Consider the following 21,903-nt stretch of genomic DNA (forward strand, 5'->3'; position numbering starts at 1 on the left):
GCCTGGTGCAGAGACATCTCGGGCACACGAGGGGCTTGGCTGTGTCTAGCTCAGGTCCTGCATCCCCTCTAGGGGATGTTTGTTCACCACTGACTCCCCAGCACCCACAAAACAGCCCTGGACACAGTAGGTGCTCCATACACTCCTGTGGCCCTGAATCACTAAATGACCCCCAACCCCCTCCCCCTGCCGGACCAAAATAACCCAGTGGGCTTCCCCAGGTCTCCCAATGAAGCGAGGTGTTTGTGACCTTAAAACAGCTCTGCGTGGGTCTCCACACTTCCTCACATGCTCACCCCATGCAGGAAGTCCTGCCTCAGCCCTGCAGTGACACTTCCGCCTCACTCTGAGGTGGTCAAGTCCCGGCGTCCCTGGTGGACTCCATGGTATTTGGGGCGAGGGCACTAATTCCCCAGCTGCTGCAGGCGATGGCTTCAGGCTGCTCACAGCAAGTCCCCCTCCTAAAATCATCTACTGCCAGTTCCAGAGGTCATCATCACCCAGCCTTGGAGGGCAGCTACACCCACCGTGGGGAGACAACGGGCAGGCTGCTTGTCTCAATTCAAGACAACTCTGAGGACTCAGCCCCAGGGCGTCCTGGGGGGTTTCCCAACCATCGGTGGCCGCTGGATCCCAGCTCATCACCTCCTGCTGCCCACCCCCCACGCCCTCCCAGGTGCGGTTCCTAAGAGCACCCCCACAGCCCACCAAAAACCTCCTGCGAGGAAGCCTTCATTTCAGAATCTGTTTCCAGGAACCAGACATAAAACAGTCACCAAACAATCTCAGTTCAGAAGTTTGAAAGTTGCTGTGCTGTGCTCAGTCGTGACTATCCAGTCAGAGCTGTGGTTTTTCCAGTAATCATTTGATGTGAGAGTTGGACCATAAAGAAGGCTGCTGCTGCTGCTGCTGCTGCTAAGTCACATCAGTCGTGTCTGACTCTGTGCGACCCCATAGACGGCAGCCCACCAGGCTTCCCTGTCCCTGGGATTCTCCAGGCAAGAACACTGGAGTGGGTTGCCACTTCCTTCTCCAATGTGTGCAAGTGAAAAGTGAAAGTGAAGTCGCTCAGTCGTGTCCGACTCCCAGCGACCCCATGGACTGTAGCCTTCCAGGCTCTTCCATCCATGGGCTTTCCCAGGCAAGAGTACTGGAGTGGGCTGCCATTGCCTTCTCCAAAAGAAGGCTGAGCTCTGAAGAACTGATGTTTTCCAACTGTGGTGCTGGAGAAGACTCTTGAGAGCCCCTTGGACTGCAAGGAGATCAAACTAGTTAATCCTAAAGGAAATCAACCTTGACTATTTGTTGGAAGGACTGATGCTGAAGCTGAAGCTCTGATACTTTGGCCACTTGATGCAAAGAGCGGACTCATTGGAAAACATGCTGATGCTGGGAAGACTGACGGCAGGAGGAGGAGGGGACAACAGAGGATCAACAGAGGACGCTGGGAAAGACTGACGGCGGATCAACAGAGGATGAGGTGGTCGGATGGCATCACTGACTCGAGGGACGTGAGTCCGAGCAAGCTCTGGGAGAGGGTGAAGGACAGGGAAGTCAGGCGTGGTGCAGTCCATGGGGTCGCAGAGAGTCGGACACAACTGAACGACTGACCAACAATCCACTCCAGTATTCTTGCCTTCTTGCCTGGAGAATCCCATGGACAGAGGAGCCTGGTGGGCTAGAGTCCACGGGGTCACAAAGAGTCAGACACGACTGAGCGACTAACAGAAGGGCTGCCCTGGCTTCCCAGTGGCTCACTGGTAAAGAATCCACCTGCCAGTTCAGGAGGCCCGGGTTCGATTCCTGGGTCGGGAAGATCCCCTGGGGAAGGAAATGGCAACCCACTCCAGTATTCTTGCCTGGGAAATCCCGCGGGCAGAGGAGCCCGGCGGGCTACAGTCCACGGGCTGCAAGGCGTTCAGACATGACGTAGTGACTATAGAACAGCACCAGGGGCTACTCTGACCATCAGCTCCTGTCTCCAGCCTTCTGCAGCCCCAGGGATCTGGCGCTACGTCCAGCTTTCGTTTGCTGAGCTCAGTCGCTGCTCCAAGCCGCCCTACCGGTCAGGTCTGGGGACAGCCTCACAGCAGCCTCCCGTTGTGCCCGGCCCCTTCTGTCCCAGCAAATCCCGAGGAGGGCTGGGGGGTGTGGACAGCTGATTCTGTTCAGAGAAGCCCACGGTGAGCTGGTGTGTGAATCCCTTCCTCCTCAGCCCGGTGAGGGCAGACGCTCCCGGTGACCATCTTCCCCACCATCACGGTCTCTGCGCCCCCGCCTGCAAACGGTATCTCTGGATGTTTTCTAAGCCCCCCAGGCTCTACGCGGCTGAAATCTGGCCTCAATTTTCAAGACCTCAAGTCACTGAATTTTATTTTCTAGAGAGGAATCAAAGTCCAAAAGTCACGGTCATGAAAGAAAGCGTTTAAGAAGGACACAGTGGGGAGGCATCACCTCGTTCCACAAAGCCTGTGGCCCCTACTCCGTGCCGCGTGTCTCCAGCAGGAAACGAGGGACAGGGGCTGCTGCACGGGGGCTTCACATTGCCAGAGTGGGAGCGACAAGCGGGAGGGTGCGCGAGGCTGCAGGCGCTGCGCGGGGGACAGGCGGCTCTCCCACCGCGCGTGCCTTCCGTGCGTGTTGCTTCTTCTCGGGGCACAACGTGAATGGGAACCCGACTCTGAGGCTGCACCTTTGCCCTCAAACCTGGTAAATGACACTGTGTGGTCTACGGAGAAGCCTGAGGCTGGAGGGACTGGATCCCTGCTGCTCTTTCTGCCTGCCGTCTCTGATAGGTCTACACTCACAGTTTTATTTTTTATCATGAATCCGGAATGCATGTTGCTGTTTAGTGGCCCAGTCGTGTCCGACTCTTTGCAACCCCATGGACTGTAGCCCCCCAGGCCCCTCTGTCACTGCGATTTCCCTGCAAGCAGCTGCAGGACGGTGACGCAACGTGCTGTGTTCCTAACTGTCCAGCAGGACTGCGGAGCCGGGGGCGAAAGCGCCGGCACCCACCCCAAGAAGGGGAGAAGCGAGAGAAGACGAAGCGAACCCCCCGAGAAGAGTGGAAGAGCTGTTTTGAGCTACTTCTTGCAAAATCCCTCCTCTCCTGGGAAGCCCAAAACTGGCAAGAGAAGCAAACAGCAAGCCTTCATTAAGCCTTCTCCCGAGGAAGCGCAGCTGTGGTCAGAAGCATTTGATGAGCTGCTACCTGGTAAATATGGTCTTGCTGCATTCAGGGCTTTTGAAAAATCTGAACTCTACGAAGAAAATACTGAATTCTGGCTGGCCTGTGAACACTTCAAAAAAAACCAAGTCACCCCAAAAGCAGTCCTCAAAAGCAAAGAAAATATATACTGACTTCATAGAAAAAGAAGCTCCAAAAGAGATCAACATAGCCTTTGAAACAAAAACTCTGACTGCCCAAAACATACAGGAGGCTCCCTGCGGCTGCTTCACAAGTGCCCAGAAAAGGGTGTACAGCTTGATGGGGAACAACTCTTATCCGCGTTTCTAGGAGTCAGAATTCTACCAGGACTTGTGTAAAAAGCCACAGATCACCAAGGAACACCAAGCTACCTGAGATGAAAATGGGAGCCCAGGAACAGTGGCCATTTCATTTTTTTCCTAAGGGGAAAGGCTGTCACCTGCAGAAAAGACTGCGCTTGAATTTAGCCAGGGTGTCCAGGAAACGCCGCTCAGACCTATTGATTCAGAGCGGGATAGTGAATCAGGAAGCCGGTCGCCCTGTAGGAGAAGCTGGTCCCGGGACAGCTGTAACTGATGGGCCCCAGAGAAAGAGAGTGGTCTAAACGTGCTGTGTCTCACGCTGGCGAAGCAGGAGCTTGAGACTGGGAGGTGATGATGCAGAACTACTGGTCCAGAAGCGTTTACAGTCAGCAGGCCCCGGGCTACGTGGCCTTGGCCGGCTGGCTGGACATCCTCCCCTGAATCAGTCCTTGTTGCCACGCAGCGGTTTAGATGTAGTTTCTTCAGTTCTAGGTAACAAAGGCAGAGGAACCAGAGATCAAATTGCCAACATCCGCTGGGTCATGGAAAAGGCAAGAGAGTTCCAGAAAAACACCTATTTCTGCTTTATTGACTGTGCCAAAGCCTTTGACTGTGTGGATCACAATAAACTGGAAAATTCTGAAAGAGATGGGAATACCAGACCACCTGACCTGCCTCTTGAGAAATCTGTATGCAGGTCAGGAAGCAATAGCACCTCTAGGAGAGAGGAGGTATCAGTTGATGGGCCGGTTGAGTAAGAATTGACCGTCCTTAGAACTGAGAAGTCACAGCTGCTGGGAAGATGCTGCTTCCATCTCTAATGCTTTGGTGGGTACAGGAGGTCAGACCATCACCATGGGATCAACCTTCTAATATAGTCTTGTAAAAATCAAGCTTATTGTTGAAAATGCAAGAACATTGCTTTAAAGCCCTGCATGAGTATAGAACAGCTAAACAAGAGAAGTAAATTGCTGTAACAGAGACAAAGCACGGAAGTTATCCCCCTAGCTAAGCCGGAGTCTAGGCCAGGAGCTCCCGAGGGCGGGCCGGCTCAGGGCTCCATGTGCCACCACTTGAAGGAGAAGGGCTGCCGGCGCACGTTGGTGCCGCAGTGCACGTTCCCTTGCCGGACGTGGTAGGCGTAGTAGTCGTCGAGGAAGGTGCAGTGGAGGCCCAGCGGCTCCAGCAGGGACCGCACCTCCTCCTCCAGGCAGCAGCGGCCGTTGATGACGGGCCCGAAGGGCTTGGGGATGCCCAGGTGCCTGCCCAGCACCAGCATGTTCACCTGCAAAGGGGGCGGCCAGGTCAGGGGCAGCAGCGTGCGCCTTGCGGCACCACCTGAGTGTCCCCTATAACAGCCCCACTTCACAGGCCAGCAAACGGAGGCCCAGAAAGGTGATGAGAGCTACTGAAGGCCAGGGAGTGAGGCTAGGTCCTGTACCCAAGCCTTCGGACTCTGGGTCCGTGTTCTCAGCCCTTCCCCTCCTTCCTCGCTGCCGCTCTCCACTCTCCGGCAAACTCGATTCCTCAAGGCCCCGTCCCAATGCCACTGCCTCTGTGAAGCAGCCTGTGGCTCTCCAGATTCGGGCAACTAGCCATCCTCTGGGTTCCCACAGCTCCCAGCACAGCGCCTGGCACAGAGGAGGCACTTAATACAGATCTGTTGATATTACGATCCGGGGAATAAGTGACTGCACCTTTTATAGCACTTTCCATACATAACACGTTATGTAAACGACTGTTTCCTCCACAGTCGTGTACATAAGGTATTACACTGGGAGGTGGCCTGTGGGTTCGAATCCCAGGACTTTTACACAGCTGTGCGGCCTCGGGCAAGTCACTTGGCCTCTCTGCGCCCCATCAGCAGAAAGAGCCAAGCACGCTTCCAGGTGTGACAGTCGCGTGAGAACAGGCGTGCGGCCTGGGCAGGGTGCAGTGAGCTCGGAGTCAGTCTCCAGGGCTCAAGAGTCACTGCAGGGACATCTCGGCTCTCAGACTCGGCCCGTGCCGGCTGCCTGGCACTCTCGACTTCTCCACCTGCTCCACACCCAGGCCCTCGCCCTCAAGCTCCAGTCACAGCTCCCTGTGAGGCCTCACAGGGAGGAGGAACCGAGTCAGCCCTCAGATTCCTTCGTCTGAGACGCTGCACCGCCAGCTTCAGGTATCAGCTTTCTTTCCCCCGGGGCTAAAGAAATGACATGCTTGGGGCCAAGGACCCTTATTCAGGAGAGGGGGTTACGAGGATGGTGCTCCCTCCTGTCTCGATTGAGCCAAGGAATCCTTTTTTTCTAAACAAAATTTTCTGCAATATCTCAAAGCATAAAACAGAGACGAATCTAAAGCATGTGAGGGAGGCCCTGTCTTGGAACCCCAGAGTCCTGGAGAACCCAGTCTGCAAACCACCCGCCTGGATCTTACTTGGCCCGACACAAGGAAGCCCACAGCGGGCAGCGCAGCCAGACCCCAAGCTCTGAACCCCAGCTCTCGCCAGAGACCTGACTTCCTGCGCATTAGCGGGGTGACGACAGTCTTTCACCCCCAGGCAGTTGCCTCTTAAAGGCGCTGTAAGCTGGAGAGGGCCACGCAAACCCCGAGGGGTGAGGAGACAGCCAAGCCTGCTGGATCCACAGCCCGGGCCTCTTGGACTTAAGACTGCGGGCAAAGCTGGGCGGGCTCGGAGGTCCGCATCCTCACCATGTTTGGGAAAAAGGCTTCGGCCTTGGGGGTCCCGCGCGAGTCTTTGATGAGCTTGAAGAGCTGCGGGATGTCCACGATGTCCCGCTCGGCCAGGCCCAGCTCCCTCTTCAGCACCGCCCGGTTCCAGTCAATGCATTTCTAGGGGGCGGGAGGAGGGGCAGCGGTGGGTGGGGTGGGGACTCGGGGTTGGGGGTGGGGTTCGGCGGGTGGGGTTTGGGGGTGGGGCGCAGGCGGGCCGGTTTAGGGGAGGGCCTGAGACAGGGCCAGGAAGGCAGCGGGGCACCTCCTGGCCCCGCTCCTGCTCGCCTTTGCTCCGCCCCGGCTCCGCTTCAGTGTCCCTGCCTGTCCCGCCACTCCAGTGCTTGGCCTCTTGCACGCCTCCATGGCTGTTTCTGAGTCTGCCCTGTCTTTCTCTGACTTTGCCAACTCTTTTCTCACACACACAGACACACAGACACACACACACAGATACAGACAGACAGACACAGACACACAGAGACACACACACAGACAGACAGACACACAGACACACACACACAGACACACACACACACACACCCCAGGACTGATCACCCGGAAGGCTCCGTCCTGGTCTTCTAACCTCGGGGAAGAGAGCTGGGCGTGGGGGTGGGGGCGAGTGTCAGGTTGCTAGGGGGGTGACGTGCCCTGAGTGGCCAGCCTAGTACCTCCACCTGGGGGGTGACGTGCCCTGAATGGCCAGGCTAGTACCTCCACGTACGAATTGTGTTCTCTCAGCATCTTGTCTGACAGAATGTCCTTTATTTTCTGCTGCTTTTTTTCTGTCATGGAGAAAAAGAAGCAGGTGAATTCAGAGATCCACTTTGCTCTTCCCAGAAGGTCCAGTAGGGACTCAGTTTTCCCATCTATAAAATGGGGGCAGCAATGATTCAGAACACACAGGTTTGTTATGAGTATCTGGGAGGTAAATGACTTTAATAAAATAATTTACACTGGGTAAGTTCTGATTAAGAGCGTTACTTTCAGTCTCGTAAATTCTCTCATCTCCAAAGGGATCCTGTTTCCTGAGGGGCAGAGGCCTGACTTGTTGCCTGATGCTCCATGACATATACAGACGCTAGGTGAAAGCTCTCAGTCGTAGTGACATCAACCTCTGACTCCAGCCTGAGTCTGCGGACATCACTGAAAACATATTTCATTCTGTGCTCCATCCGGATTAAGCTTTCTTTCAGGTCCTCAGACACAGCTTGCTTTCTCCTGCCTCTGAGCCTTGGCTGTTCCTTCTGCCTGGATTATCTGGACTATCTTTAGTCCCATCCCACTGCCCCGTTTATCTGGCCAACTCCTGCTCACCTCTCATACTCAGGCCTGACCTTTGCCTCCTCCAGGAAGCCTTCCTGGGACTCCTCCCAGACACCCCTCAGAGCCCCTGTGTTGTTGCTTCCTGAACTCACTCGCCCCGGACTGTGAGTCCCGAGGGCAGGGACCTCCTCCTCCCTGTTCATGCGGCACCCCTAGCGCCCCGCACAGTGCCTGGTGCCCGGTGGCGGGGCGGAAGATGCCAGTGGCCTGAGTGATTCCATCTGGGGATGGGAGACCATGTATAGGCAGAGGAAGCTTCCCAGGGGAAAGGCCAGGCGTGGCCAACTTACTCTTGACCCCTTGGAACAGCAGGGCCTCCCCGTGGCCCTCCTTCAGCTGCTCCTGGAGCAGTCTGTAGCAGGCCCTGGGGCTGGCCAGGAGAAGCCGGAAGCCCTGGGGGCAGAAAGCCTGCGGTCAGAGGTTAGTTTGGATCCTGGGGCTCCCGGGAGGAAGGCTCTGCCAAGGGTGTGGGGAGCGGGGGCTTGTACCTAAGCTGGCTGCTTCTTCCATGCCCCCTTCTGGGTGAGGGAGAAAGATTTGGGAAGATAAGGTCAGTGTCCCCCACCCTCCCCGGCGGAGGCAGAGCTGGGTCTGGGAACCCGGGAAGGAGGCCTGTGGCTTCCTTCAGGCAGCCCCCCAAGACCACACCTTCTTTTGCACCGGAACGAAGCTCAGGAACTCGTCCACGTGGCCCACAGACAGCCAGTCAGAGTAGAGTCTCACCGGGGCCTGCACCTGCTGGGCACCCAGGAAGTCCTGCAGGGTCCGATGCATCTCCTGGCTCTCCTTGCTGCCAACAGAGGGGTGTCACGGGGAGACAGGCATGCGTTCAGGCTGTGGTGCTAGAGGAGGCTCTTGAGAGTCCCTTGGACAGCAAGGTCAACCCAGTCAATCCTAGAGGAAGTCAGCCCTGAATATTCATTGGAAGGACTGACTCTGAAGCTGAAGCTCCAGTACTTTGGCCATCTGATGCCAAGAGCCAACTCATTGGACATGAGTTTGAGCAAGCTCCGGGAGATGGCGAAGGACAGGGAAGGCAGGTGTGCTGCGGTTCATGGGGTCACAAAGGGTTGGACGTGACCGAGCAACTGAACAGCTACAGCAGCAGTGGGGGATGGGCGTCCCTGCTGGCTCAGCTGCTAAAGGGCCTGCCTGCAGTGCAGGAGACTGGGTTCAATCCCTGGGTCAGGAAGATCCCCTGGAGAAGGAAATGGCAATCCACTCCAGTACTCTTGCCTGGAGAATCCCATGGACAGAGAAGCCTGGTGGGCTACAGTCCATGGACTCACAAAGAGTTGGACACTTGTGACCGAGTGACTAACACTTTCACTTTCATGGGGAGACAGGGGTGGGGGCGTCCACGAGGGCAGGAGTTACCAAGGGAGTCTCTGAGGGCCCGGGACTTGGTGAAGCGGCCAGGACTCTCCAGGGAAGGGGTTCAGACCCTGGGATGCCTTCTGTTATCATCGTATCTCCTACCATCTGAGAAGTTTAGAACCTGTCACCCCAGTTTTACTGGCGACAGCCGAGGCATGGAGTCGGTGAAGGGTGTAGGGCCAGTCCTTAGCCTCTGCAAGCGCTGCCTGTTGACTCAGCCTGGATGCTGGTATTGTGAGCAGCGTCGCCGTGGGTGTGGAGCTGGTCCCATCGAGTCAGTGCCCCCTTGTCAGCTGTGCGCCCTCGCGCACGCCCCGTCACCGCCCCGGCCTCCGCGCGCCCTCTGCCCCGACCTCCAGGCGCCTTCGGGACCCAGCCCTCACTCCTCCTCTTGCTCAGTTTCTGTTCTAGCCCCTCTGGCCTTGAACCCACCGAGTTCATTCCTGCCTCAGGGCCTTTGCCCATGATCTTTTCAAAAAGCGCTTATTTATTTGGCTGCACCGGGTCTTAGCTGTGGCTTGTGGGCGCATTAGTTGCAGCCCGCAGACTCTTAGCTGCTGCATATGGGATCTAGTTCCCTGAGCAGGAATCGAACCCGAGCCCCCCTGTGCTGGGAGCTCGGAGCCTCAGTCGCTGGACCAGCTCGGGAGTCCCTGCCCAGGAACCCTGCTCCAGAGCCCCACGCGGCCGCGCCCCGCTCGTCCTCGGGCCTCGGGCCCCGCCCCAGAGAAGCCCTCCTGGGTCTGCCTTCCCGGCTTCCCTCTCCTCTTCTGCCGCACTTTTGTGCTTTCTTCACTGCTGGAAATTCTTACTTGTTAGCTTTTCCATTGCGCGTCGTCCCCACTAGGACAGCGGCAGGGCTTGCCCGTCCTGCTCAGGGCCACACTCCCTGCCAGCTCCTGGCACAGGGCCCGCGCAAAGCAGGTGCTCAGCAAACATTCAGTGGCCTGAGGCGTGCAGGTGGCTGAGCTTGGAACTGGGCTCCCCACTGGGTGCTCTTTGCTGTCTGCTTTGATTCCCCATAGTCCCTCAAGTTTGTTGACCCCTCTTTTTTTTCTTCTGCACTGAGAAGCATGCAGGGTCTTCGTTTCCCAGCCAGGGATCCACCCCACGCCCCTCGTGTTGGAAGCGTGGAGTCTTAACCCACGGGACCCCAGGGATGTCCCCGCTGAGCCCTCCTGGCCAGGAGCCAGCAGGGAAGCCCTCTGCTCTGGCCTCTGCTGCACTCCACTCCCCTGCGCCCCTGAGTCCGCCCCCCTCCCTGCCTCCTCTCCTCACCTGGGGTAACCGCTGTCCCCAATGAGGATCCTGCCCAGCGGGTACGCCTTCCCCCCGACCGTCACTGGGGGGCTCACTTCCAGGTTCCCAAAGGAGTCGAGGTCAGTCACACTGCCCGTCTGGGGCCCACGAGTCACGTAGCCAAAATCTGCACCCTGAGGAGGGAGGAGCAGGGGCCAAGAGTTAGAGAACCCAGCCTCCTGGGGACGAGAGCGTGGGGTCCAGGTTTAAAGATGAGCTTGATCACAGAAGAAACCCTTCGGCCACTGGTTCAGAGCAGGTCCCGTTACCGTCTGAGGGATTCTGAAGGAAGGCTGAGTCAGCGCGGGCAAGAGAGGGGTTTATGAGTCTCTGCGGGGCGCGTTCTAAGCCTTGTGTGTGTGCCTGCTCAGTCGCTCAGCCGTGTCCCACTCGTTGTGACTCCATGGATTTATAGCCTGTCAGGCTCCTCTGTCCACGGCATTTCCCAAGGAAGAATACTGGAGTGGGTCCCCATTTCCTCCGTCAGGGGATCTTCCTGACCCAGGGATTGAACCCACGTCTCCTGCACTGGCATGCCAGGTGGGTTCTTCACCCCTGAGCACTGGGGAAGCCCACTCCATAAGCTTTCACTCGGGTGTGAAAATGAGTCTGCAAGGTTCCATCTCTGTCCTCAGAGCAGAAACTACCTCAGGAAGACTGCGGCTCGAGCTGTCTACAGCAGACGCGCCTGGTCCACAGGGGCGCGTCCCGGCCTGGGGCTGCAGTGGGCCTCCCCACGAGGCTGCGGCCCCTCGTCCTCGAGAGAAGACCGCGGGGGCGGCGCCTCCCACCCCGCGCTGGCTTCCGGCTGCCGCTGTAAGCCGCCGGCTCTGAGCTCAGAGGTCTGAGTCAGCCTCACGGGACTGGAATCAAGGGGTGGCAGGCTGGCTCCTTCTGGAGGCTCTGGGAGAGAACCCATTTCCCTTCCTTTTTCAGCGTCTAGTGGTCAGCTGGCTGGCAGCTCTTCTTCCGTATTCAGTGCCCATCACTCCAGTCTCTGTTGCTGACATCAGAAGTCTTTTCCCATCCCGGCCCCGCTTCCTCCCTTTCATGAGGAGCCTTGTGAGGGCATAGCGTCCTCCCACATCACCCAGGAGAATCCCCATCGCAAGGTCCCTGACTTAATCTCGCTTGCAAAGCCCCTGTTGCCATGTAAGGCGGCGTCTGCTTCTGGGCTTAGGGCCCATCTGAGAGGCCGTCCTCAGCCTGCCTGCTGCACCTCTAACCCATGCTTCTGTGCGGCGCTCAGTCGCTCAGTCCTGTCTGACTCTTTGTGACCCCGTGGACTACAGGCACCAGGCTCCGCCGCCCATGGGGATTCTCCAGGCAAGAATACTGGAGTGGGTAGCCTATCCCTTCTCGACTGACCCAGGAATCGAATCGGGGTCTCCTGCGTTGCAGGCAGATTCTTTACCAGCTGAGCCACCAAGGAAGCTCACCTCTAACTCTACTGCCCACAAATTGATGGTTTGTACCCTAGGGCTTCATGGGGGCCACAGACGCCCTGAAACTTGATGCCAAATACTGGGCTTGGGGCATGTTTTGTGGGAAGATGAGTAGCCTCAAGCGGGTCTGTGACTCCACAGGTCTAAAACCCATTCTTTCCAAATCCTCCCTTTCTCTCTAAAACCCTTGCCAACCTGACCTCCTCCCCTGCTGGGCCATCAAAACTGCTCCCTTGAGCTCCTCTGGTGGTCTGATGGTTAAGAGTCCACCTTGCAGTCCAAGAGACCAGGGTTCAATCCCTGGTCCGGGAAGGTCCCACTTGCCACAGGACAATGAAGCCCGTGCCCCCAGCTACAGAGCCTGTGCCCGAGACCCGGGAGCTGCAATTACTGAAGCCCGAGCGCCAGAGACTGTGCCTTGAGACAAGAGGAGACACTGCAGTGAGGAGCCCCCCCACAGCTGGAGGAAGGCTGTGCGCAGCGGGGAGCCCCCACAGCAAGCACCAGCCGGCCGAGTCAGCGTGGGACAGACGCCCCTCGGGGTCCCTGCGGCCACAGTCAGCTCAGCGCGCAAGGCCTGGGCTCCCTTGTCCCTGAGCGGCGCCTGGGTCGGCTGGTCGCCCCCGGCCTTCCCACGCTCTCTGCACCTGGCGTTTGGGCCATCGTGGTCTCCCTTCCTTTGCTCCCTCCGAGTCTCCTGTGCGCTGGGGGTGAGGGTGGGGCACAGACCTGGTCCTCCTTTCACTCCCTCCCCTGGTGGTCTCGCCTGGTCTCGAGAAATACCGTCCACATGCTGAGCGTGGCCAGGCTCACAGCGCGGTCTGCACGTCCCTCCCAAATGCCGTGAGTGCGTCCCCGGCCTGCCTGACGCCCCGCTTGGAGGCTGACCAAACATCTCACACTTGCCCCAATCAGAACTGCTGACCCTGCTCCCCACTCCCTCATTCCCTGCCTGTTCCGAGGTCCTCCCCTCCCAGGGGGTGGCGCCTGCCCTCCACGAGGGTCAAGGCCTGGAGTCCCCCCTTGTCAATCCCGCAGTGTCAGGAAGTCCTGTTCGCTCTGCCCTCAAAGCGTATCCCAAGGGACTTCCCTGGTGGCCCAGGGGCTGAGACTCCTCACTCCCAGCTCAGGGACTCTGGGTTGAATCCCTGGTCAGGGACCTAGACCCCACATGCTGCAACTTAAGCTCCTGCAGGCTGAAACTAAGGCCTGGTGCAGGCAGATCAGCAAGTAACTATTAAAAATAAAATCGCATCCCAAAGCCGACTGCTTCTCCACTCCCTTGCCCCATCATCTGTCACCAGGTACAGTGGTGACCTTGTCCCTGATCCCCCCGCCCCACCCTTCCTCGCTGTGGTCCATTCTCAACATGCAACCAGAGACTGCCTTTAACGGCACCAATCAGATCATACTCATCCTCTGCTGAAGACTCTGCAATGAACCCCCAGAGTCTCAGATTCTGAAGAAATGGCCTCACAGTGGCCAGGAAGCCCCAGGACCCGTCTCCCCCCGCGACACCCATTCCCGCCACGTGCCTGCCTCCCCACCTCTCTGCCTCTTGCTCACTCGGTGCCCCCCTTCCGGCCTCCTCACCACTCCCTGGGCATGCCAGGCACGTCCCGCCTCAGGACTTCCACACTGACTTTCCCGCTGCCCAGAACCCTCTGCACCCTGACATCCGTAGAGGCAACTCCTTGACCTCTGTGGGGTTTTTGCTCCGGTGTCAGCTTCTCGATGAGGCCTCCCCTGACCATTTCATTTAAAGTCGCCATCTAATCCCCCCAGCCCTCTGGCTGCTGGCAGCCCCGTGATTTCGCTTTCCTTTTCTGCAGTACTTGACTGCACCTCCCAACATCTAATGTAACTTATTTATTCATTAGGCTTACTGTTCTGGCCTTCCCTGGGGGTCCAGTGGTTAAGAACCCGCCTGCTAGTGCGGGGCACACAGGTTCGATCCCTGGTCTGGGAGCTAGATCCCACATGCCGCAGAGCGACCGAGTGCGTGTGCCCCAGCAGCTGAGCCCGCACACCGAGCGCCCACTCTGCAACCAGAGAGAGCCCGTGCAGCCGAGAATAAATAAACTAAAAAGACTCATCATTGCTGTCCCACTGCCCAGAGCCCTCTTCTCCCAGACATCCGCGGAGTCAGCTCCCTCCTCTTTGGAGTGTTTGCTCCATTGTGAGCTTCTCAACAAGGCCTCCCCTGACTATTTCATTTGTCTATCTCTCTGAGCTAGAATGACAACCCCATAAGAGTAGGGGCCTTGGCATCGCTCAGCAATAGATCCCTACTGCCTAGAACAGGGTTGGACACAGACTACGTGCTCAAAGAACGTGTGATGAAGGGGTGATAAATTCACCCGGGTCACTGCCCTGGCGCCATGATATGAAAGGTACAAAGGCTGCAGGCTTGGGCTCCTGCAGTCAAGGGGTTTCCACTGTCTGCAGAAGGGGGTCCCCCAGAGTGGGGTGTGCAGGAGATGCCCGGACGGGGGGTACTTGCCATCGATCCCAGCACAGACTTAGAAGGTGTCCAGGTTCTCCTCCAGTCTTTCTGGTCAGTCAAAGAAAAAGGTCTCAGAGCGGTGGGACAAATCCACCCTTAACACCCACTCACCTCCTGTCTTAACAAGGAGAGCAAAACCTCGATTCTGAGCTTTTGTGGACCTTTGTGTGAAGATGGATTTAATAGCACTCTTTGTTTTCATTCAGTTTAACTTCAAGGTTAAACGCTTCTATTTTTGGCAAGCGCCCTTGGTGCTCCATTTACTGGTTTAAAGTTTACTGATGCCGCCTTGTGGAAGGAACAGCCCCCGCGTGTCAGGCTGCGTGCCAAGTGCCTGGTGAGCAGTGATGGCACCATGGCCCAGCCCCTGCCTGTGTGGCGCTTCCAGCTTATCTGGGAGGCAGAGGGTGGGAAGCAAGCAGGCTGGTGATGTATAAGAGACTCCAGGAGGAACAGGCAGGTGGAGAATACCAGGGCCGTGGGTGGGTCCTTCTGCCTCAGGCTGGCCTCCCTGAGGGCACAGAGGCTGAGACTTGGAGGTGGAGATGCAGCCAGACCCTGAACTGGGGCAAGCGCCGCAGGCAGCGGAAACAGCAGGTACAAAGGCCCCGGGGTGAGCACAAGCTGGGCGCGTGTGAAGGCCAGGGAGGAGGCCAGTGGGGCTGCAGCCCGGTGAGGGGCAGGGAAGTGGCCCGGGGCTGGAGAAGCCGATGGCGCTGCAGCCTGGTGAGGAGCTCGATTCTTATCCCAATTCTTTTTATAAAATGTATTTTTATCTATTTACTTGGCTGCATCGGGTCTTAACTCCCTGACCAGGCGAGGGGGAGTCTTAGTTCCCCCACAAGACACTGAACCTGCATCTCCTGCATTGCAAGGAGGACTCTTAGTCACTGGCCACCGGGGAAGCCCCTGAGAAAGCAGGCGTGAAGGCGTTAGTCGCTCAGTCCGGTCTGACTCTGCGACGACCGCATGGACTGCAGCCCGCCAGACTCTCTGTCTGTGGAATTCTCCAGGCAAGAATCCTGGACTGGGTAGCCATGCCCAGGGATCGAACCTGCATCTCCCGCGTGGCAGACGGGCTCTTCGCCATCTGACCCACCAGGAAAGCCCAGGGGAGTCCCTATTCCACGATCCCCGATTCCTTTCCCGAGTGATTTGAATCAAGATACCCCGACCTGGTGGCTCAGATGGTTAAGAACCCACCTGCAATGCAGGAGACCTGGGTTTGATCCCTGGGTTGGGAAGATCCCCTGGAGGAGGGCATGGCAACCCACTCCAGTATTCGTGCCTGGAGACTTCCTTGGACAGAGGAGCCTGGCGGGCTGCAGTCCACGGGGCCACAAAGAGCTGGACCCGGCCGGGTGACTAAGCACAGTGGCCGACACCCCTGACTGGCGTGCGGGCCAAGGGGCCGCCACAGCCTCCCTCCATCCGAGGCTGTCTACAGGAGGGCCAGCTTTCATTCCAGTCCCAGAGAAGGGCAATGCCAAAGCATGTTCGAACTACCGCACAATTGCACTCATCTCACACGCTAGCAAAGTAATGCTCAAAATTCTCCAAGCCAGGCTTCAACAGAATGTGAACCGTGAAATTCTAGATGTTCAAGCTGGGTTTAGAAAAGGCAGAGGAACCAGAGATCAATTTGCCAACATCCGCTGGATCACAGAAAAAGCAAGAGAGTTCCAGAAAAACATCTGCTTCTGTTTTATTGACTACGCTAAAGCCTTTGACTGTGTGGATCACAATAAACTGTGGAAAATTCTGAAAGAGATGGGAATACCAGACCACCTTACGTGTCTTCTGAGAAATCCGTATGCACGTGAAGAAGCAGCAGTTAGAACTGGACATGGAACAACAGACTGGTTCCAAATAGGAAAAGCAGTACGTCAAGGCTGTATATTGTCACCCTGCTTATTTAACTTATATGCAGAGTACATCATGAGAAACGCTGGGCTGGAAGAAGCACAAGCTGGAATCAAGATTGCTGGGAGAAACATCAATAACCTCAGATATGCAGATGACACCACCCTTATGGCAGAAAGTGAAGAGGAGCTAAAAAGCCTCTTGATGAAAGTGAAAGACGAGAGTGAAAAAGTTGGCTTAAAGCTCAACACTCAGAAAATGAAGATCATGGCATCTGGTCCCATCACTCCATGGGAAATAGATGGGGAAACAGTGGAAACAGTGTCAGACTTTATTTTCTTGGGCTTCAAAATCACCACAGATGGTGATTGCAGCCATGAAATTAAAAGACACTTGCTCGTTGGAAGAAAAGCTATGACCAACCTAGACAGCATATTGAAAAGCAGAGACATTACTTTGCCAACAAAGGTCCATCTAGTCAAAGCTATGGTTTTTCCAGTGGTCATGTATGGATGTGAGAGTTGGACTATAAGGAAAGCTGAGTGCTGAAGAATTGCTGCTTTTGAACTGTGGTGTTGGAGCAGACTCTTGAGAGTCCCTTGGACTGCAAGGAGATCCAACCAGTCCATCCTAAAGGAAATCAGTCCTGAATACTCATTGGAAGGACTGATGCTAAAGCTGAAATTCCAATACTCTGGCCATCTGGTATGAAGAACTGACTCATTTGAAAGGACCCTGATGCTGGGAAAGATTGCAGGTGGGAGGAGAAGGGGGTGACAGAGGATGAGACAGTTGGATGGCATCACCGACTCAATGGGCATGAATTTGAGCAGACTCCGGGTGTTGGTGAAGAAAAGGCAAGCCAGGTGTGGTGCAGTCCATGGGGATGTAAAGAGTTGGACACGACTGAGCGACTGAACTGAACCAAATGGCAGAGACGTCATGACCCCAACTAAATCCCTGCGTCGGCAGCACGCAGCACGGGAGAGCCAGTGATTTAAACTCAGGTCTCCTTTCAAAGCCTCCCGCGTGGGCAAGGTCAGCCCCTCGCCCTTTGGGGAACAGAATGCTGCTTGGACAGCCGTTCACCGAAGCGCAGCTTGCACCTCACACTCCCTCCTCCATCTTCTCTGGGTGCCTGAGGTCAGGGGGCTGTCAGGGCTCAGAGCATGGGCCTGGGGCTCTCTGAGAAACCAGGGGCAGGCTGCTCATGGCCTGCTTTGAGTTGCAGCTTAACTGTCTTTTTGTGTGACCTGAAGAAAGCCGCTTCACCTTTTGAGCCTCAGTTTCTCCATCTATGAAATGGGCCTAGTAGTAGCACCTACTATTAGAGGTTGTCAGACAGATTACGTGAGCTTATGTCGGCATTCAGCACTGTGAGCGCCACAGGACGTGAGCCCCAAATGTGACCGTTATTACAGTTGTTACCGTTTTCGTTATTCTGTGCTGAGTTTGCAGGAAGCTACCCAGTTAGTCAAGCATGACTCAATGATACGCTCTCACCTGACCCCCTAAACACATGTGGAGACCTTGGCTGATAAAGTCACACCAAGGAAATGACCACTCTGGTCCTGAACAGCCTGTGTGTCCCGAGGGGAGCCCCTGAAAGTCACACTCCCACCCAAAAGACAGAGCCTGCAGCTGGATGCTGAGGAAGGTTCTGGTCCGGGCCCTACCCCCACCTTGCAGAAGAGCATCTTTTTTTCTTTTGGCTACACCACAGGGCATGAGGGATCTTAGTTCCCTGGCTGGGGGTTGAACCTGTGCCCTAAACAGTGGAAGTGCAGAGTCCTAACCGCCGGACACCAGCGAGGCCCCAAGAGCGTCTGCAGCGGAACAAGAGAGCCCACGCCCGACCTGCACGCTCAGCGGGGCTTTCTTGAGGGACAGCTTGAGCTCACAGCCAGAAAGGGCTTTGGGAAAGGCAAGCCCACATCTCATCACATAACAGAAATATCCCAGGAGGAGGCTTTCTGAAGATTCAGTGGCTAAGACTCCGCGCTTCCAACACACGGAGTGCGGGTTTGATCCCTGGTGAGGGAACTAAGATCCCACATGTCAAGCCACGCAGCTGAAAAAGAAAATTAAAATAAAATAGTAACTTTAAAGAGGGCTTCCCTGGTGGCTCAGCAGTAAAGAACCCGCCTGCCAATGCAGGAGACTTGGGTTTGATCCCTGGGTTGGGAAGATCCCCTGGAGGAAGAAATGACGGCCCACTCCAGTATTCGGCCTGGAGAATCCCACGGACCGAGGAGCCTGGCTGTCTATAGCCCAGGGGGTTGCAAAGAGTTGGACACGACTGAGCATGCACACACACACAGAAACACAAACTTAAAAACAAAGATAGCGACGGATAGACAGATAATTAAAAAAAAACTGCCCCTCCACCTGTGTGACAGCTGCTCGGCGTCCTGCGGCCCTACGCACCTGCAGGTGCTCGGTATGGGGCGGGGGATGGAAGCCAGGAAGGAGGCGGGAGCCGGGCGTGCACGCCGTGCCCACCCCGTGCGGCACGTACCAGCATGCACTTGATGGGGAAGTCCTTCAGGCCTCTGTTCCTCGGGGAGTCAAAGACCACGGGCAGCGTCCTGTGTGGGGCTTGGGTGTAGCCAATCTCCATCTCGTCCTACGCAGAGAGAGGGACAGGGAGGCTGTCACACCTGCTCCTGACGCCTGGCGCAGGGATGGGGGCTGGAGAACCATCTGCTCTCTCTCCCTGTGGGGTCAAGGGCAAATGCACTGGGTTATTCAACCCCAGAAGAGAGGCTCTGGGAAAGCAGAGCTTACTGTCCTGTACTTGAATCCATGTGCAGAGGAATCAACCCAGGTGCCCTTCACTCTTGCTCCTGGTGGGTGCCAGGGACCCATGGTGTACCAGCCATGGGCCCTGAGCTCGAGGGGCGACCCAAGAGCTGGGCGCTCAGTACCCAGAGCTAGGAGGGGAGGGGAGGGAGGTGAGGCGTCCGCGGGAACACAGGGGGGGCTCCCAAGGCAGCTGGGATGGCACAGGGGAGACTTCTTAAAGAGGTTCTAGTCTGGCACAGGGAGCTCTACTCCGCTCCGTGACGACCCAAATGGGAAGAGAACCTAAGAAAGGGTAGATACAAGTGTATGTGTGCCTTCCCTGTGGCTCAGCTGGTAAAGGGTCTGCCCGCCGCGCAGGAGACCCCGGTTCCCTTCCTGGGTCGGGAAGAGCCCTGGAGGAGCGGATGGCGACCCACTCCAGTATCCTTGTCTGGAGGATCCCATGGACAGAGGAGCCTGGCAGGCTACAGTCCAAGGGGCTGCAAAGGGTCAGACACGACTGAGCGACCGAGCGCAGCGCAGCGCGTGTGCACGCACAGCTGATTCACTTTGCTGTGGAGCAGAAACTAACAGCGCATTGTGAAGCACCGGTTCCCTAACACAAATGAATAATGAAAGCGAAGTGAGAGCCGCTCAGTCATGTCCGACTCTGGGTCCCCATGGACTACTCAGTCCATGGGATTCTCCAGGCCAGAACACCGGAGTGGGTAGCCTTTCCCTTCTCCAAGGGGTTTTCCCAACCCAGGGATCGAACCCAGATCTCGCACATTGCAGGTGGATTCTTTACCAACTGGGCCACAAGGGAAGCCCACAAATGCATAATAATAATGAGTGCTGCTGAGCTGGAGCCTGGAGGACAGAGGTAATCCTGCCCCAAAAGAGGGCGGGTAAGGCCCCAGCTGAGCCCCTGGGACAGAGACGGGAGGGCGCAGATTGGATCGGGTGCACAGCTGGCCTGCATTCCAGCCGGCAGGCCTAACATTGGCCATAAAACACTACTAGGCTGAACCATCTTGGAGGTTCAAACTGCCATTCCCTGAGATGAAAAATGGTGACGTTCCAGCCATTTAATCTAGTTTGCTCTAACACAGGTGGAATGATAGGAAAGGCAGAGAGGGTATTATCTGGGGGTTGTGTGTGTGTGTGTCAGCTGCTTCAGTCGCATCCGACTCTTTGCAACCCCGTGGACTATAGCCCTTCAGGCTCCTCTGTCCATGGGATTCTCCAGGCAAGAATACTGGAGTGGGTTGTCATTTCCTCCTCCAGGGGCTCTTTCTGACCCAGGGATCCTTGTGACCCAGGCATCCAACCCGGGTCTTCTGCATTGCAGTCAGATTCTTTACCGTCTGAGCCACCAGGGAGGCCACATTTGGGGGTTAGAAAGGAATGCTGATCCAGGGTGGCGGACGTGGGGCAACTGGATCGGGAGGTAGCTGAGGGGGAGACGGGCGCCTCGGAAGACGCTGGGGCAGGGCTGTGGCCTGGCCTGGGGGCTGAGCCCGGGGCGGCCTGCCTGGAGGCTGAGCCCGGGGTGGCCTGGCCTGGAGGCAGGGCTGCTGGAGCCCCAGCCCCCGAGCGCTGCAGCATTTGTTCAGTTTCCTGAGGTCGTCTGACAGTTTTCAAGCAGGAAGGAGGCATCTCGGTGACACGGCTAGCAGGCCGTTTAAATGTCAGTAGGGTCGCTTTCCTGAGCCTTCCCTGTCTGCGGGGACCCTGGGAGGCTCTTAACTCCCTCGCCGGCCAAGGAAGGGTGGCCAGCGGGGTGCGGGCCAAGCCCGTGGAGCCGGGGCCCCGTGCCCCTTGACCCTCGGGGTGTGCCTCCCGCACCCAGCCCGCCTGCCCCGAGGGCACACACCTGCATCCACCGGTCATTCACGCTCTCGTCCTGCGCACAGACGATCAGCTTGCACTTGGCTTTCTTGGCCAGCGCGGTCAGTGACGTCAGGAAGTCCTCGTTTTCAAATAACCTAGAAAGATCAGGAAGAAAGAAAAGGTCCTCGGGGCCCCTGATTCCACACCCAGCGGCCTTGGCTGGGCTCTGAGGAGGCGGGCTGGACTAAGGGTGGAGCAGGCGCAGGAGCTGAGGCCAGGACACAGGACGGGACCCCGGTGGTGGGCGCTTCGAGACCCCTGGAGCCCGATGGAGACCCCCGCTTGCCCCGTCTGTCTGCTTGGAGCATGCTGTTTCCCTGAGCTCTGCTGACAACCCAGGAGGGGACCAGCAGGCACCCCTCCAGTGAGCAGAAGACAGAGTGTGGAGGTGAGCGTCACGCCACGTGCTTTCAGGTCCAGGCCTTGCTGGCTTCCAGGCTGTGTCCTGACCACTAGGCTACACTCGCAGCCCTCCTTCCCCCAGGTGGCAGGAAGGGGCGGGGGGAGGGCCCCCCCGGGGCCCTGCGTGGTTATCCGGGGCTCCCTGGCCGCGGGATGGACGCCCAGGGCCCCCTGCCGTGTGCCCTGCCCCAGGATGGAGAACGCGAGCTCAGAGGTTGGTCAGGAACGGGCGTTGGAAATGAGTGCCCGGGGTTCCGCGTGCAGGGCCGCCCTCGTGGGAGCCCGGAGGCCTCGCCCGGAGGACCAGAGCTCTCATCTTCCGGGTCTGGCGAAGTCCAAAGGCCCCCAGGCGCTAAAGCCACCCTCAGGATGCTCGGGGCGAAGAGTGACAGGGAAACAGCGCCCACGATGACTTCCCTGTCCGCTTGCGGCGCCAAACAAGCCCCGCCCTCAGCCAGCCCCGTGTGCCCCCATCCACGCTGCGAGGCACAAAGCCCCCCGGGGTCCTGCTCCAGGGTCTCCCTGGGGGTGTGTGTGTGTGTCTGGGCCCTGCCCCGGCCCTCCAGGGCCCCTCACCTGCACACGTACACCTCCTTCGGGGGCTGGGTGTTGGGGGTCATGATCCAGGGGGCCACACGGAAGACCACGCTGTCCTGGAAAAGCAGGCTTTGGGGGAGCTCCTGCGGCGGGGGGGAGGGCGAGAGAGGGGCTGTGAGAGCAGCCAGATGCACGGGGAGCCCCTCCCCAGCTGGGCCGGGGCCTGGAAGCCCAGCACCACCCCCA

At 57.4% G+C, this 21,903-nt stretch overlaps 1 protein-coding gene and 1 pseudogene across 1 annotated transcript in view; one reads left to right on the forward strand and one right to left on the reverse strand.

Annotated features, from left to right (window-relative positions):
* The first annotated feature begins 1,924 nt into the window (after positions 1–1,924).
* Positions 1,925–3,586, forward strand: LOC128061433 (regulator of G-protein signaling 2-like; annotated as a pseudogene).
* A 978-nt stretch (positions 3,587–4,564) lies between these two features.
* Positions 4,565–21,903, reverse strand: part of PADI4 (peptidyl arginine deiminase 4) — a 32,979-nt gene continuing 15,640 nt past the window's right edge. Inside the window, exons 8-16 of the mRNA XM_052635541.1 lie at positions 21,697–21,800; positions 20,702–20,813; positions 18,560–18,667; positions 10,207–10,361; positions 8,200–8,341; positions 7,842–7,944; positions 6,940–7,010; positions 6,208–6,348; positions 4,565–4,798 (exon numbers count right to left, since the gene is read on the reverse strand). Of these exons, the coding sequence (XP_052491501.1) occupies positions 4,565–4,798; positions 6,208–6,348; positions 6,940–7,010; positions 7,842–7,944; positions 8,200–8,341; positions 10,207–10,361; positions 18,560–18,667; positions 20,702–20,813; positions 21,697–21,800 (1,170 nt within the window). The remainder of the gene's footprint in view (positions 4,799–6,207; positions 6,349–6,939; positions 7,011–7,841; positions 7,945–8,199; positions 8,342–10,206; positions 10,362–18,559; positions 18,668–20,701; positions 20,814–21,696; positions 21,801–21,903) is intronic.

This window comes from Budorcas taxicolor, chromosome 2 (assembly GCF_023091745.1).
Source record: "Budorcas taxicolor isolate Tak-1 chromosome 2, Takin1.1, whole genome shotgun sequence".
NCBI classification, from domain to species: Eukaryota; Metazoa; Chordata; class Mammalia; order Artiodactyla; family Bovidae; genus Budorcas; species Budorcas taxicolor.